At 42.7% G+C, this 15,620-nt stretch overlaps 1 protein-coding gene across 1 annotated transcript in view; it reads left to right on the forward strand.

Annotated features, from left to right (window-relative positions):
- Window positions 1-12,813, forward strand: part of LOC142749512 (TRPM8 channel-associated factor homolog) — a 64,039-nt gene extending 51,226 nt beyond the window's left edge. Inside the window, exons 6-7 of the mRNA XM_075857626.1 lie at window positions 4,651-4,988; window positions 12,398-12,813. Coding sequence (XP_075713741.1) covers window positions 4,651-4,988; window positions 12,398-12,649 — 590 coding nt within the window. The 3' untranslated portion in view covers window positions 12,650-12,813. The remainder of the gene's footprint in view (window positions 1-4,650; window positions 4,989-12,397) is intronic.
- The last annotated feature ends 2,807 nt before the right edge of the window (window positions 12,814-15,620 follow it).

A 15,620-nucleotide genomic window follows, 5' to 3' on the forward strand; every position in this document is an offset into this window, starting at 1 on the left:
TGACTTTTTCTTTGCCACTGCCCTGAAGGCCAGCATCCCGGAGTCGCCTCTTCACTGTAGACATTGACACTGGCGTTTTGCGGGTACTATTTAATGAAGCCACCAGTTGAGGACCTGTGAGGCGTCTATTTCTCAAACTAGAGACTCTAATGTACTTGTCTTGTTGCTCAGTTGTGCAGCGGAGCCTCCCACTTCTCTTTCTACTCTGGTTAGAGCCTGTGTGTGCTGTCCTCTGAACGGAGTAGTACACACCGTTGTAGGAAATCTTCAGTTTCTTGGCAATTTCTCGCATGGAATACACTTCATTTCTAAGAACAAGTATAGACTGTCGAGTTTCTCATGAAAGCTCTCTTTTTCTAGCCATTTTGAGAGTTTAATCGAACCCACAAATGTAATGCTCCAGATTCTCCACTAGCTCAAAGGAAGGTCAGTTTTATAGCTCCTCTAAACAGCAAAACTGTTTACAGCGGTGCTAACATAATTGCACAAGGGTTTTCAAGTGTTTTATAATCATCCATTAGCCTTCTAACACAGTTAGCAAACACAATGTACCATTAGAACACTGGAGTGATGGTTGCTAGAAATGGGCCTCTATACATCTATGTAGATATTGCATTAAAAACCAAACGTTTGTAGCTAGAATAGTCATTTAGCACATTAACAATGTATAGAGTGTATTTCTGATTCATTTAATGTTATCTTCATTGAAAAAAACTGTGCTTTACTTGCAAAAATAAGGAAATTTCTAAGTGACCCTAAACTTTTGAATGGTAGTGTATATGGGAGCATTCAGAAGAAAAGGAGCGGTATTTATCTTTTGGAGTGTAGATTTTGCTGGAATGGTTTGCGGACGCCATGTTGCATTTGCCAAACACCTGATGTACCAAACAAAAGTGAAACCGTTTTAGAAACTATACCCCTAAAGGTATTTATCAAGGGGTGTAGTGAGAATTTAGACTCCACTAGTGTTTTTCAGAAATGAATATGCAGTGGATGGTGCAAAGTGAAAATTGCAATTTTTCCACTGATCTGCCTATTCACCGCACAATATGTTGTGCCCCTGGAGAATCTTACCCCATAAATTGTTAAGCGGGTTCTCCCGGGTATGGTAATGCCTTACTTGTGGACATAAATTGCTGTTTGGGCACACTGTAGGGCTAAGAAGGGAAAGACTGCCATTTTGAGCATGGATTTTGCTTGGTGGTAGTTCTGTTTGGGGTTTTGCTGGTATTTCAGTTTATAATGTGGTGGCATATGTCATCTGTGCAGAGAACATCAGGGCATAATAAGAGGGTATAATAATTGGGTAAATAATATAATTATCCATAGATGTGTGTTACGATGTGAAGCAATCCGTTATGCACAGGCCGGTGTCACACTGATAAACGGTTTTCTTTCTTATCCCCCTTCTGTAACGCTCTGCACATTTTGGGGACATTTTCTCCTTCGTAGTTTGGGAAATATTGCTGGGAAATTTTTGCGCTGGTATAATACGGGCACCCTCGCTTCCAGCGGATGTGCTATGTCCCTTCCCTTTCCTAGTTCCTAAATACTAGGGCCCTGAAACTGAAGGAATGCTCCCCTCCGGCCTGCGCATTGAGATGTTTTTTCATCACCGCATTACTAGTGCCATAATTTTTTTATTTTTCAGTTGATTGAGCGGTGTGCAGGCTTGTTTGTTGCGAGACGGTCTGTAGATTTTATTGGTACCATTTTAGAACACATATGACTTTTTGATCACTTTTTATTTCATTTTTTGGTAAAGGAAATTACCAAAAACAAGCAATTCTGGAATAGTTTTTTATTGGTTTTTTTTTCGGCATCCACAGTGCGCCCTAAATTACATGTTAGCTTTATTCTGCGGGTCGATATGATCACGGCGATACCAAATTTATATTGTTTTTTTTATTTATTGCAGCTTTTGCACAATACATATAGGTCAGTTTAGCTTTTTTTTTATTTAAAACGTGTGTGTTTTTATTGTTTTACGACATTTTTATTAACATTTTTTTACTTTTTTGACTTGTCCCACTATGGCACTTGAGGGCCTGATGCCCCGATCACTACTCTAATACACTGCACTACATACGTAGTGCAGTGTATTAGCACTGTCAGTTATTCACTGGCAGCAAGCCTATGAGGACCCGCCGCAGGCTCCCGTACAAGGCAGACTCGGACGCCATTATCTGGCCTCCGATTGCCACAGCAATTCAGCGATTGCGTCACTGGGTTGCTGGTCGGGTTAAAATCAGATGCTGCGCAATATTGAGTGCAGCATCTGAGGGGTTAATCAGCCGGATCGGAGAATAGCTCCGGTCCTGGCAGTTACAGGAGGGTGCCAGCTGTATAATACAGCTGTAACCCCGTGGTGATGGCGCCGGCTCTGCTTCTGAGCCCGCACCATCACTGCGACGTAACTGTACTGCGGTTTGCGGGAACACCTTCCCGGCAGCGCCGTATATATACGGCGGATGTCGGGAAGGGGTTAATGGTCCCAATGCACAAATGAATGCCTTGAAGCCAAGTCAGTAATAAGATTAATGAGTAGTTTATTGTAGGAAAAACAGAAAAGATAAGAGAACAAGATAAAAAGTATAAAGTATAAAAGCACTATTGAAACAACAAATTACTTAAAGAGGCTCTGTCATCAGTTTATTAATGCCCTATCTCCTAATTAATGTACGGTAATAGACGCTTTGCTGCTGATAACTACAGTGTGAATTGTTTTAAAAAACGTTTATTATTTGCAATGTTATGAGCATTTTTCTAAATATGCTAATGTGGCTCTAATAATCAAATAGGAGGTGACTCTTTCTTTTCACTCTGGGCGGTGTAATGTTTTCTGTATGATGCTGTCCAATCAGCATTCTCACAGCTTCTCCCCCTTCCCTGCCCAGCAACACAATGTGATCATATAGTATACAGCATCCATTCCCGACTGCGTATTCAACTGGCGATATCTCCGGCTGTGTCACAGATAGAACTGCGATCCTGGTGTCATATAAAATATTAGAATCTCCTCTTTCATATGACACCAGAAACGCGGTGGTCCACAAACCGAGATATTGCTATTTGAAGTGATTCCCCTTCCCTCCAGCCTCAGTCTCTCACACTGTGTGAGGCAGCTTCATGCTGATAGGACAGCGTCAGAGGCTGTGAGGTAGCTCCACCTCAGGAGAATCGCTGGTGTTACCTCCCAGTTGTCTAATAACGGCTCATTTACATATTTAGAAAAAAGCTCAGAACTTTAAAAATAATAAACGTTTTGGGACACAATTTTCACCAGCATTGTCAGTGTGAAAGCGCCTATTAGATTAGCTAGGAGATAGGGCATTACTAAACTAGTGAAAGAGCCACTTTAACTTCAATCCGGGAGGAGCGACGGTTCAGGGGGACAGGAAGATCAGATGTCAAAGCTGACCATGGTCTGCACAAAAATCCCTGACGGGCATTGCGGTCAATGAGTTCTTATAGTTAAAGTAATCACGTTAGAGCAGCACAGATTCCCCAATCAAATTGCTCTCTAATACTAACGCAGCTTTATGCTAAAGATTTGTATATATTAGACACAAATTTATTTTCTCGGACTGGCTAAATCCAGCCAGTGATAAGAAGCGCAGTTTATTTGACATTACAGTCACAGGGAACATGTCAGATAGTAGTTTATGACATTCAATCTTGTGAGGTGTTTCCTGGTCACCCACCAAGTATTCTAAATGGTTGCGTGTTTTGCTCTCTGACCCTTTTGTGTGGCCCCTGATGTTTGTATCCTCCTGTTCATGTAGCCCTGCACTAAAGGGAGGTACCCATTGAGCCCTGTATTAGTGCACAGATCAGCTGACTGCACTGGTCACAGTGATTGGTGCGGCCCCTGTATAGGAAGTGGTTAGAGAGAGAGAGAAGGGGTGGGGTGAGTGAAAGGCGAGAAAGTGTGAGGTAATGACAGTTGAGAGAGTTAGAGTGACAATAGGTAGAAAAAAACCGAAAATAAGAGTGTCTGGCCTAGTGTCTGGGAATCTAACACCATAGAGTGTTATCAAGTTAGAGGGACCTAACAATAAAGTCTGAATATTAACTGAATAAATTATATCCAGAATATAATTATCAAGTGAAGTATGGTCATCCCTCCTCTCCTTGAGGTAAATTTGAGTGAATAATAATCTTTAAATTAATACTTCCTATTTATAAATATACAACTTAGGGCCTGTTCACATCAGCGTTGGCTTTGCGTTGAGGGGTTCCGTCGGAGGTTTCCGTCGTGGAAACCTCAACGGAAAGTCAAACGGAAATCTTAGCTTCCATTTGAATCACCATTGATATCAATGGTGACGGAAACATTGCTAATGGTTTCCATTTGTCACCATTCCGGCAGGTTTCCGTTTTTTTGACGGAATCAATAGCGCAGTTGATTCCAGTGGGAACTCCAGTGGGGGCCAAGTTCCCCAACCACGGTTATTGACCACTTTGCTGAATATTACACGCTGCTGTTTAATAAATAAATTGATTGGTTCTTAGGCTGTAAATCCACGTTACAGCCTAGCATCACAGAAAATAAAAGGAGTCACACACTGAGTATATACTGTATACTCCACTATGCTACACGCAGTCCCATCACGGTTTAATTTCTATTAACATTCTATTTTACTATAGGATGGATGCATTCTGGATATCCAATAATGTGCCATCAATCATCAAAAATGCCATTAACAGATCTTCAGAGTATAAAAACAGAGGGAATATGGGGGTATATACATGAACTTGGGCACAATCAGCAAAAAAGTGGTTGGGAATTCTCCCCCCACACCACAGAAGCAACCTGTAACCTGTGGTCTGTATATGTACATGAAAATGTGCTTGGAATCTCAAGGGATAAAGCTCACGCTTCACTGATGCCAGCAGATAGGGATGCCCGTATCAGAAAATATTTGAACGACGGGGCAAAATTGGCAGACTGGAATGTGTGGACAGCACTTGAGACTTATCTCCAGGTAAGACACAGAACCAATGTGTGGTTAACACCTGTACAATAATGCACTTTTCTCTCTCCCGCATTCTAAGTTATGTCAATTGATCTAACTTTAGAACTAGGTCTAGTTTATCAGTAGGCTTTTTATAGAACACTGACTAGACTAAGGCCCTGTTCACATCACCGTTGCCCTTCCGTTTAGGGGTTCTGTCAGAGGTTTCCATTGGGTTAACCCCTCAACGGAAAGGCAAATGCAAACCTAAGCTTCCGTTTGCATTACCATTGATATAAATGGTGACGGAAACGTTGCTTAAGGTTTCCGTTTGTCACCGTTGTGACAGGGTTCCATTGTTTTGATGGAATCAATAGCACAGTCAACTGTGCTATTGAGTCCGTCAAAAAGTACGGAAACCCTGTCACAACGGTGATATCACAACAGTTGATATCAATGGTAAAGGAAATAGAAGCTTAGGTTTCCGTTTGCCTCTCCGTTGAGGGGTTAACCCGATGGAAACCTCAGACGGAACCCCTCAACAGAAGGGCAACGGTGATGTGAACAGTGCCTAAATTGCTCATTATGTCATGTGCTAAGTAATTTGGGTCACATCTCAAATGCCTGTGTTGGGAGTTAGGTCAATCAAATAGTAATGAATATTCTGATAAGGTGATAGATAGTGCTCTATCAGTTTATCAAATTACAGAGCAAACCTACACAAAATAGGCTGTCAAGTGTGATAGGGCTGTAGAAAAGAAATTTAAGCCTCAGTCCACACGTGGCAGACTTTTTCTGACGCTGATTTTATGTTACATGTGGATTTTGCCGTGGATTGTGCTGCAGATATTCCACAGATTTCACCCTATGTATTGAGAAGGGTGAAATCCATAAGAATAAACATGCTGTGGATTTTAAAATCTGCAGCATTCCCATATTTCCGTGCAGAGTTGTTCCATTACATGTGGATGGGGTTTTGAAAACTCCATCCACATTTACTGTATTGTAAATCCACTGCGATTCTGCTACGTCTGAACAATACCCTAAGGCCACATGCACACGACTGTAAAAAATCTCCGTAATTGCGCACCGCAATACAATCGGCAATTACGGACCCGCCTGGTTCTATTGGCCACGGACACCTTTCTGAATCGCTACGGATAGGTGTCCATGCCATAGAACCGTGCTGGGAATTATGGAGCATGTCCTACATTTAGCTTTTTATGGGTCATGCTCCCATATGGCGGGCCGTGATTACAGGCGTGGCAATGTGCATGAGGCCGAAGATTTGTGATACTAGTAATGCACACTTTCATATTTAACCGCTGTAACCAAATTTATGCTTCTATGGGTCATATAATAATGTTATTTTAATCTGTGTATTATATAGGGCTCTCCTTGTGTTGCACTAAACAATAAATTTAATATTTCTATTGTATAATGACCTTCTTGTGGTGTGCTAAACAGTCTTAGTTGTGAAATCATTAGGTTATGCTTTGAATGATGCTTTAGAGATGAAAGCAGTATTTATCTTAGGCTTGACAACCCTGTTTGAAAGAATTTACTTCTGTGTGGGACAAGGGAAGTCAAAGCTGCAAACCTTTCTTGGGGGTTAGGGAAACCCAGCGCAGTTACAAAACACCTCATGATTCAGATTGTCCAGTATAAAATTAGTCTTCAACAGGGTTGCAAACCTCCACTTCAGTAGTTTCTGGACAACGGAGCTAAAAATCACGGACAGACCAAGAAGTGTGCTAGGAGTGACTCACCAGTCACTCCAGCTCCCCACCACTGCTACTGCAGTCAATTCAGAAGGTGGGGTGCAAAGAACTGCATCTCTGATTTTTAGTGCATCCAGGAGTGTTGTAAGCCCCAAAGCATATGTCCTACCTCTCACACAAAAAAATTATCTATATACATATACAGTTATTAAATCATACCACTATACCAGATTAAATATTACCTACATACTGTTACTGAACACAACTCACTATTATAAGACCAATATAACCAATAATAACACAATATAAGGTACAAATAATACCGCCACACCATAACCACATAGTGACTGAATAATACCCCCATGCTGTTACTAAATAATACCGCCACACCATAACCACATAGCGACTGAACAATAACCCCATACTGTAACTGAATAATACCGCCACACCATAACCTCATAGTGACTGAATAATACCCCCATACTGTTACTGAATAGCACTGCCACACCATAACCACATAGTGACTGAATAATACCCCCATACTGTTACTGAATAATACTTCCACACCATAACTACACAGTGACTGAATAATACCCCCATACTGTTACTGAATAATACCACACCGTAACCACATAGTCACTGAATAATAGCCCCATACAGTTACTGAATATACATCCACACCATAATCACATAGTAACTGAATAATACCCCCATACTGTTACTGAATAATACCTCCACACCATAACCACATAGTGACTGAATAATACCCCCTTACTGTTACTGAATAATCCTGCCACACCATAACCACATAGTGACTGAATAATACCCCCATACAGTTACTGAATAATACCTCCACACCATAACCACATAGTGACTGAATAATACCCCCATACTGTTACTGAATAATCTTGCCACACCATAACCACATAGTGACTGAATAATACCCCCATACTGTTAATGAATAATACCTCCACACCATAACCACATAGTGACTGAATAATACCCCCATACTGTTACTGAATAATCCTGCCACACCATAACCACATAGTGACTGAATAATACCCCCATACTGATATTGAATAATACCGCCACACCATAACCACATAGTGACTGAATAATACCCCATTCTGTTACTGAATATTACCTCCATACCATAACCACATAGTGACTGAATAATACCCCCATACTGATACTGAATAATACCCCCATACTGATACTGAATAATACACCCATACTGTTACTGAATAATAAGCACTATAAAAAAGACAATATTACCATCATTTTGTGACCATATAGTGGTAGATGCCAGTGATACACAGGAGCTCTGCAGACAATATACGTGATTACAGCACATTTATATCCAGTGACTCACAGGTGATGTTTTCTCTGAATCATTCACTTTCCCATATTTCCCCCATCTGGCCCAGACCACTGTGATGACTTATTCCAGCCACTACTCATCTCTGCAAAATTTGACACACAGGCATGTTGGTTTCTCGCTTTTCCAGCATCCTCCACACCTTTACCCCATCCTCTAAACAACCTCATAATCCACAGTGCCCCAGATGGTAATAATGATTCATCCGTGCTCGAAGTGCCCCATCAGAAGCCGTGCCCCCACACAATAATAATGCCTCCTTTGTGTCCCCCTGTATATAGTGCCACACACAGCCCCCTGTAGATAGTGCCACACTCCCCCTTGTAAATAGTGCCACAAAGCCCCCCTTGTACTTAGTGCCACACAGCCCCAACTTGTACATAGTGCCACACAGCCCCCCTTGTAGATACTGCCACACAACCCCCCCTTGTACATACTGCCACACAGCCCCCCTTGTACTTAGTGCCACACAGCCCACTTTGTACTTAGTGTCACACAGCCCCCCTTGTACTTAGTGCCACACAGCCCCCACTTGTACTTAGTGCCACACAGCCCCCCTTGTATTTAGTGCCACACAGCCCCCCCTTGTACTTGTGCCACTCAGCCCCCCCTTGTACTTAGTGCCAATCAGCTCCCCCTTGTACTTAGCGCCACACAGCCCCCCCCCCTTGTACTTAGTGCCACACAGCCCCCAGAGCAGAGAGCGATAGTCTACCGCTACCACTCTCCACTCTGCCTGACGTGACGTGGAGCAGGTCATGCGGTAGCGGTCTGAGTGAGGACGGTGCCGGCCCGGGAGTGGACCAGTCATCTGATGTGAGGTCAAGTGACAGGTCAGGTGACTGGACTGGTCCACTCCCGGGCTGGCACCGACCTCACTGTGGCCTACTCTCCCTTTGCACTGCCCATGTACATTTTGGCGCATGCACAGTGCAACGTTCCGGAAGAAAAATCCCGGACGGTGCTTTTTTCTGCCGGACATTACGGACGGCAGAAGACAACACCCTTTCTGCAGACTGTCCATAAATTTACTGATGGTTGGCAACCCTGGTCTTCAAGCAGAGGGACACATTTTGATACATGTAGGTTGCATTAGAGGGAGTTTTTGTTCTTCTGGAGGAGAGCTATTTGCATACTTTTTAACCAGGGAGCATTTCCCTAAAGACTCCCCACCAGCTAGATTACCGCAAGAAGAATCTGAACATTTCGAGAGCCCATCGATATGGTATCTCACACAGCCAGGGCCGTATTTACAGCTTACGCTGCCCCAGGCACTAATCCTGAATATGCGCCGGGACGAGTCTCCAAAATTAATTCCGGACCCAGACCAGAGTCCAAAATTAATTTAGACCCCAGATCAGACCCTTAAATTAATTGAGATCTCAGATCAGACGGCAAAAAAAAAATTAAAATCCCTCTATTAATTTAGGGTTATTCCCATCTCGGCCATTTATGGCATATCAACAGGATATGCCATAAATGTCCGATAGATGTGAGTTCCACATTTATCTCTACATCAGGGCCCCCTGACGCACGTCTTACCTTCTCCAGCTGTCGTTACCACTCCAGTTACGAGGTGGTCGGGAGTACAGAAACAGCCGTGCTTGCTGAGCTACACTGTTTCTGTAACTCCTATAGAAGTGAATTGAAGTTACAGAAACAGCGTAGCACATGGAGCTACTATGTTTCCGGAACTCTGGAGCTACGGAAAAAGTTTAGCTCTCTGTCCAACGCTGTTTCTGTAACGCCAATTCACTTATATGGTAGTTACGGCAGAAGGTAGCACAGGGGTCAGTGGTCTCCATTCTAGAGATCAGTGGGGGTCCCAGAGGTGGAGCCCCATCTTTCAGACATTTAATGCTTATCCTGTGTATATGCCATAAATGTCTGAGATGGGAATACCCCCTTTCTTCTCTCTGCTTTTCTCTACTTAAGGGAGGTGGCGCAGGAAAGATCTTGATGCTGGCACGCCGCACACAACATCCTGACGCTTGCCAGCATCAGGACTTGTGCACTTAACCCCTATTCGCATGACTCAGTAACTATACGTCGTCGCGGGAGTTTACTTCCCGCATAGTTACTGAGCTTCTGACACGCTGCTATAACGGCCAGGAACAGCAATTTCGCTGTTCCTGGCAGTTTAAAGGGCTTGTGCCATAAAACACATGTATCCCCTATCCACAGGAGGATACATGTGTGATCGATAAGGAGAACGGGGACCGAAAGTTACCAAGAGCGCTTCATGAGAATCTGTGACTTCCGCGTTCTGTGTCCGGCAGCTCCATAGAGATCAATGGGATTCTTCTGTGCATGCGTGAGCGGCTCTCCATTGATCTCTATGGAGCTGCAGAACAGATAAGCCGGACACAGAACCAGGATGTCCAGGCTTCTCACGTAGCGCGTTCTCCTTATCGCTGGGGGTCCCAGCGGTCGGACCCCCAGCGATCTCACATGTAGCCCCTATCCTGTGGATTGGGGATAAATGTGTTTTATGGCAAACCCCTTTAACTAGTTAAATGCCGTGGTCAATAGCGACCGCGGCATTTATAGGTGTTCTTCTATGAAGGACATTTATGACATATCCACAGGATATGTCATAAATGTCAGATAGATGCAGGTCCCACCTCTGATACCTGCACCTATCTCTAGAACGGGGCCCCCTAAACCCCGTTCTAGCTTTCTGTGCTCTCCCAGCCACTTGATTACATGTGGAGTTACTGAAACAGCGTAACTCATGGAACTACGCTGTTTCCGTAACTCCCATAGAACTGAACAGTAGTTACGGAAACAGCGTAGCTCGCATGCTACGTTGCTTCCATAACTGCCATTCACTACTATGGGAGTTAGGGAAACAGCGTAGTTACGCTGTTTCAGTAACTCCACATGTAACCAAGTGGCCGCTGGTTCAATTCCCCTAGGGGAAATAATAAAATGTGTAAAAAAAAAAAAAATGTTAGATACGTTTTCAGAAGTGTAAAAAAAATAATAATATTAAAAGTTAAACAAAAAAACTTTTCCCATTTTTCTCCAAGCACAATGTAAAAAATAAAATAATTTGGTATCGCTGTGTCCGTAAAAGTCCGATCTATTACAATATACCATTATTTAACTCGCATGGTGAGTTTAAAAATTTAAAACATCAAAATAGTTTTTTGGTCACCTTAGTGCTTAAAAGATGAAATAAAACAAAAAGTGATAAAAAAAATCGTATGTACCAAAAAATGTTGCCAATAAAACTACAGCTCGTCCCGCAAAAAATAAGCCCTCACACCGTTCAATCGATGAAGAAATATAAAAAAAATTTGGCTCTCAGAATGTGGTGAAACAGAATAAATTCTTTTTTAACTAATAATTTTTTTCTTGTTTTCTGTTGTTTAAAACCTGGGTGCGTCTTATGGTCAGGTGTGTCTTATAGTCCGAAAAATACGGTATATATTTTTTTTACTCATGCCTGTACTGCATCTGCCTAAGAGCTGCCCTAGACATCTCCAGTGCCTAGGGCAAAATAAGGCCCTGTACACAGCCAACCAGAACCCTAAGGGCATGGCCAGACGTGGCGGAATTGCTCTTGAATTCCACTGCGGCCAGTCCGCTGCGGAAATCCGCAGCGCGCATTTTCTCCATTGGTTTCCACACCTTTTTAGTTAGGTTCATGCACACGTTGCGGAAAACTCCGCTGCGGACCATAGGCTGCGGTGCGGAATTTGGTGTCCGCAGCATACACTGGCTGTTGCGGACGTGTAGCGGACTTGTTGCAGACTTATTGCGGAATTTCTCCATTGACTTCAATGCAGATAAAAAATTCTGCAATGAAATCCGCAGATGTTATGTATGTTGCGTTGCATATTGCTTTTACGAACAGGATATTTCTTCATTCTGGCTGGACCTAAGTGTTTCGAGGTCTATGGCCAGACTGAGATGAAATGTTTTAAAAGACAGCAGGAAGTACTCTTCACCTGAATACGCAACGGCTAATCCGCATCAATTTAATGCACATTTTAGGCAAAGCCACAACAGAATCTGCAACGAAGATTATGTGTGGCATTGATGCGGACAGTGTCTGCAGAAATACTCCACGTCTGGCCATGCCCTAATTTGTACTGATGAGCAGTAACAATTCTGAAACAGCACTGTCCACAGTTGGGTGTCCCTGGTTTGGCTGATAAACCAAGTCATATTTCAAAGCTCTTCTTAACGTTGACTTACAGGGTAGTACTTCTGGAGAGCTATATTGCAACTCCATTAAAGTACATACATCAATGTGTGCATATTTATTTCCTTCCAATATTTACATTTATTTGGAATAACATGTTGTGTTTTCTATTTTTTTTTTTTTAAAGTTACAAGAGGGCTTTGGTTGGGATCCCTTCAAGCGCCTTTTCTCTGATTACCAGACCATGTCTCATGTTAGCACTAAGAAAGAAGATAAGATGAATCTTTGGGCAGAGAAGTTCTCTCTAGCAGTTAATAAAAACCTGATACCATTCTTCCAGACCTGGGGATGGCCCATTGATGAATCACTCAGCCAGAAATTGGCGACATTGCCTGTATGGGAAGAAGACCCCATGAAGTCCTATGTTGAGTCAAAGTAAATGTATAAAACCAAATCAAAATTAGCATACACAGTTACACATTTTATGAAAAAATGTTGACTGGTATTACCAGTCAAATCCAATATTTAAGACATGGTGCTATATGTTAAATGATCTACTCTTCAAACAAGAATCAGAATATGTTATGTCCTGCCTAGGGAATGAATGAATAAATAAATAAATAAATAAATAAATATGCAATTCTAATCAGTTACGTGCCTGCTTATTTGTATAAAATATATCAGACACAACAGTAAAGCATATGAGCCTGATACATTGACATATACAAAACACATCCTGCTTGATTCATAGGTAGATATGAATCTCTCTATTATTGAAATATATTCATAACCCATACTTATTGGGTTCATGAGTATTTAGATATCTTAAAAGATGACATTGTAGAGGCCCATGATCGCTGGAATGTAGGGCCTTGACAGTCTAAGGGCTAATGCACACGACCGTTATTTTCTTCTGTGTCCTATGCATTTTTTGGGCAGATAGCATACTGAAACATTAATTTCTATGGGGACAGGCACACAAGTTTTTTTTGCGGATCCGTTGGTCCGTTCCTCAAATTTTAGAACAGGTTCTATTCTTGTCTGTATTTGCAGTCCATTTCACCCATTTTAGTGTATGGATCCGCATAAAAAAAAACAAGAACAGACAGCACATAGAAGCCACTAGGATCCGTGTTCTGCGGACTGCAAAACAGCAAAGGTTGTATGCATTAGCCCTAATGTGTATTTGAGTACTTTGATTTCAATATGGGTGGGATCAGCATAACTCTGCGATATGGCTTAAAGGTATATGTCAGATAAATGCGGGTCCCACCTCTGGGACCCCCACCTATCTCTAGAACGGGGCCCCTAAACCCCGTTCTACCGCGCTGTTTCTCCTGAAGCATGTGATTTCCGACCATGTTAGATGAAAACAGCATAGCTCGTTGAGCTACGCTGTTTTCATAACTCCCATAGTAGTGAATGGCAGTTATGGAAACAGCGTAGCGTATGAGCTACGCTGTTTCCGTACCTGACATACACTTTTATGGGACTTACGGAAACAGCATAGCTCAGCGAGCTACACTGTTTTCATCTAACATGGTCGGAAATCACATGCTTCAGCGGTCAAAACAGAGCGGTAGAAGAGGGTTTAGGGGACCCGTTCTAGAGATAGGTGCGGGTCCCAGAGGTCTCTCAATGGGTATGTGACAGAAAGGCAAGAAAAATGTCTACCACAGTGATCACTATTTACCTCACATATCTGCAGTTCTGAGAACCTCCATAAACATGTATATATGTGTGGGAATGTATGTATGCAGGGGCGTAGTTAGGGGGGTCAAGCAGGGCATGTGCCCTGGGCGCAACTGGGAGACAAGGTAGGGGGGACGCCGGAGCAGGCGCAGATAAAATTAAACGCTCCTCCTGGAGAGGAATCCTCCCTGACGTCACTATCCAAATATGGTCAGTGACGTGAGGGGCTCCTCCTCCAGGAGAGGAATAATACGTCCCAACCGTCCTGGACGGCCTGGGGTATGTCTCGCAGTCAACTGTATCTGCATGCTGAAGCAAGGAACATCTTCAGCATTAGTGCAGAGCGGAGGAGCAGAGGGAGCTCTTCCACTCGCCGAGGACTCCCCGGGCACAGCGCTACTTTAAGCGATGTGCCCGGGGAAAGCCCTTGAAGTCGCTGTCCATATATGGACAGTGACGTCAGTTACTCCTTTGGAGCAAAATCCCCATTGCCGACACTCTGGTAGGGGTTTACGCTCTAGGAGATACCCCTGACGTAACTGTACATATATAGACAGTGACATCAGGGGTCCTCTCTAGGAGCGGAATCCTCGGCTTATGCTCTGGCTGGGGATTTCGCTCCTAGGATTCCCGATGGCATATCTACAGGGGGTATCGCTATCTACAGGGACTGTGACGCTATCTTCAAGGGGGGGTGTGGAACTGTCTACATGGGCACTGTGGCACTATACAGGGGCACTATCTACAGGCAGTACCTATAAGGGGACGTGTGTGGCATTATCTCTTGGGAGGGAAAGTGTAGCAGTATCTACAAGTGGTGGTGTGTGGCACTATCTATAGGGGGCTGTGTGGCACTATCTATAGGGCCCTGTGTGGCACTATCTACAAGAGGAGGCTGTTCATTATGTCACCATGTAGTCTCACTAGCCTCACTTATACAATCTGTTTTAGTCAGGCACACTGACCTCTTTAATTTATTTTCTTTTAATTTATTGTTATGTTAACTACCTTATATAACTATATCGCTTGTAAAATGTACAAATGGTTTTATGCTCGAGTTACATTAAAAAAAAAAGGTGAAAAAATGGAGGGGGAAGGAGATGTTGGAAGCTGCTCTTTTATTAGCTGCTGACTTTATGTTTAATGATCTTTTTAACTAAACTTTGTGGGTTCTGATGTTAATGGTTATCCTTTATGTGCCAGTTGTATAAGAAACTTAGTAGGATTTTTCAGTAGGATTTGAGAATAAAGCTAAAATAATTGGGGTCTGTTAATAGGTCAAGTACAGTATGTTGGTATTTAGAGTAATGAAGTTACATGACAGCAACACCCTTATCTACAGACAATTTATCATCATTCCTGAATCCCATCTTCCTGTGAGACAAAATCTGCATAAACAAACTATGATAAAGGCTGGTAGAACGTTACAGTGTCAGACCTAAATTAAATTGACACAATAAACCTCAGCCATACGTTTTAATAGGGACATGTCAGAAGGTCCTCTTTGTTTTGGCGTTATTTTCGGCATATCAAGCAACATACCTCAAAAAGATTGTCACAGAGACACTTGTGATGTGGAAAGTTGAGATTGTCACAAGCATGTCCTCCATATTTATAATCCAACTGGCCGCCATTTGTTGCATGTTTTCAGTACAATATTTGGTACATATCTGCCATATTTTATGCCATTTTTATTACCGAAACCTGTCAGCAAATTA

This window comes from Rhinoderma darwinii, chromosome 3 (genome assembly GCF_050947455.1).
Source record: "Rhinoderma darwinii isolate aRhiDar2 chromosome 3, aRhiDar2.hap1, whole genome shotgun sequence".
Classification (NCBI taxonomy): Eukaryota; Metazoa; Chordata; class Amphibia; order Anura; family Rhinodermatidae; genus Rhinoderma; species Rhinoderma darwinii.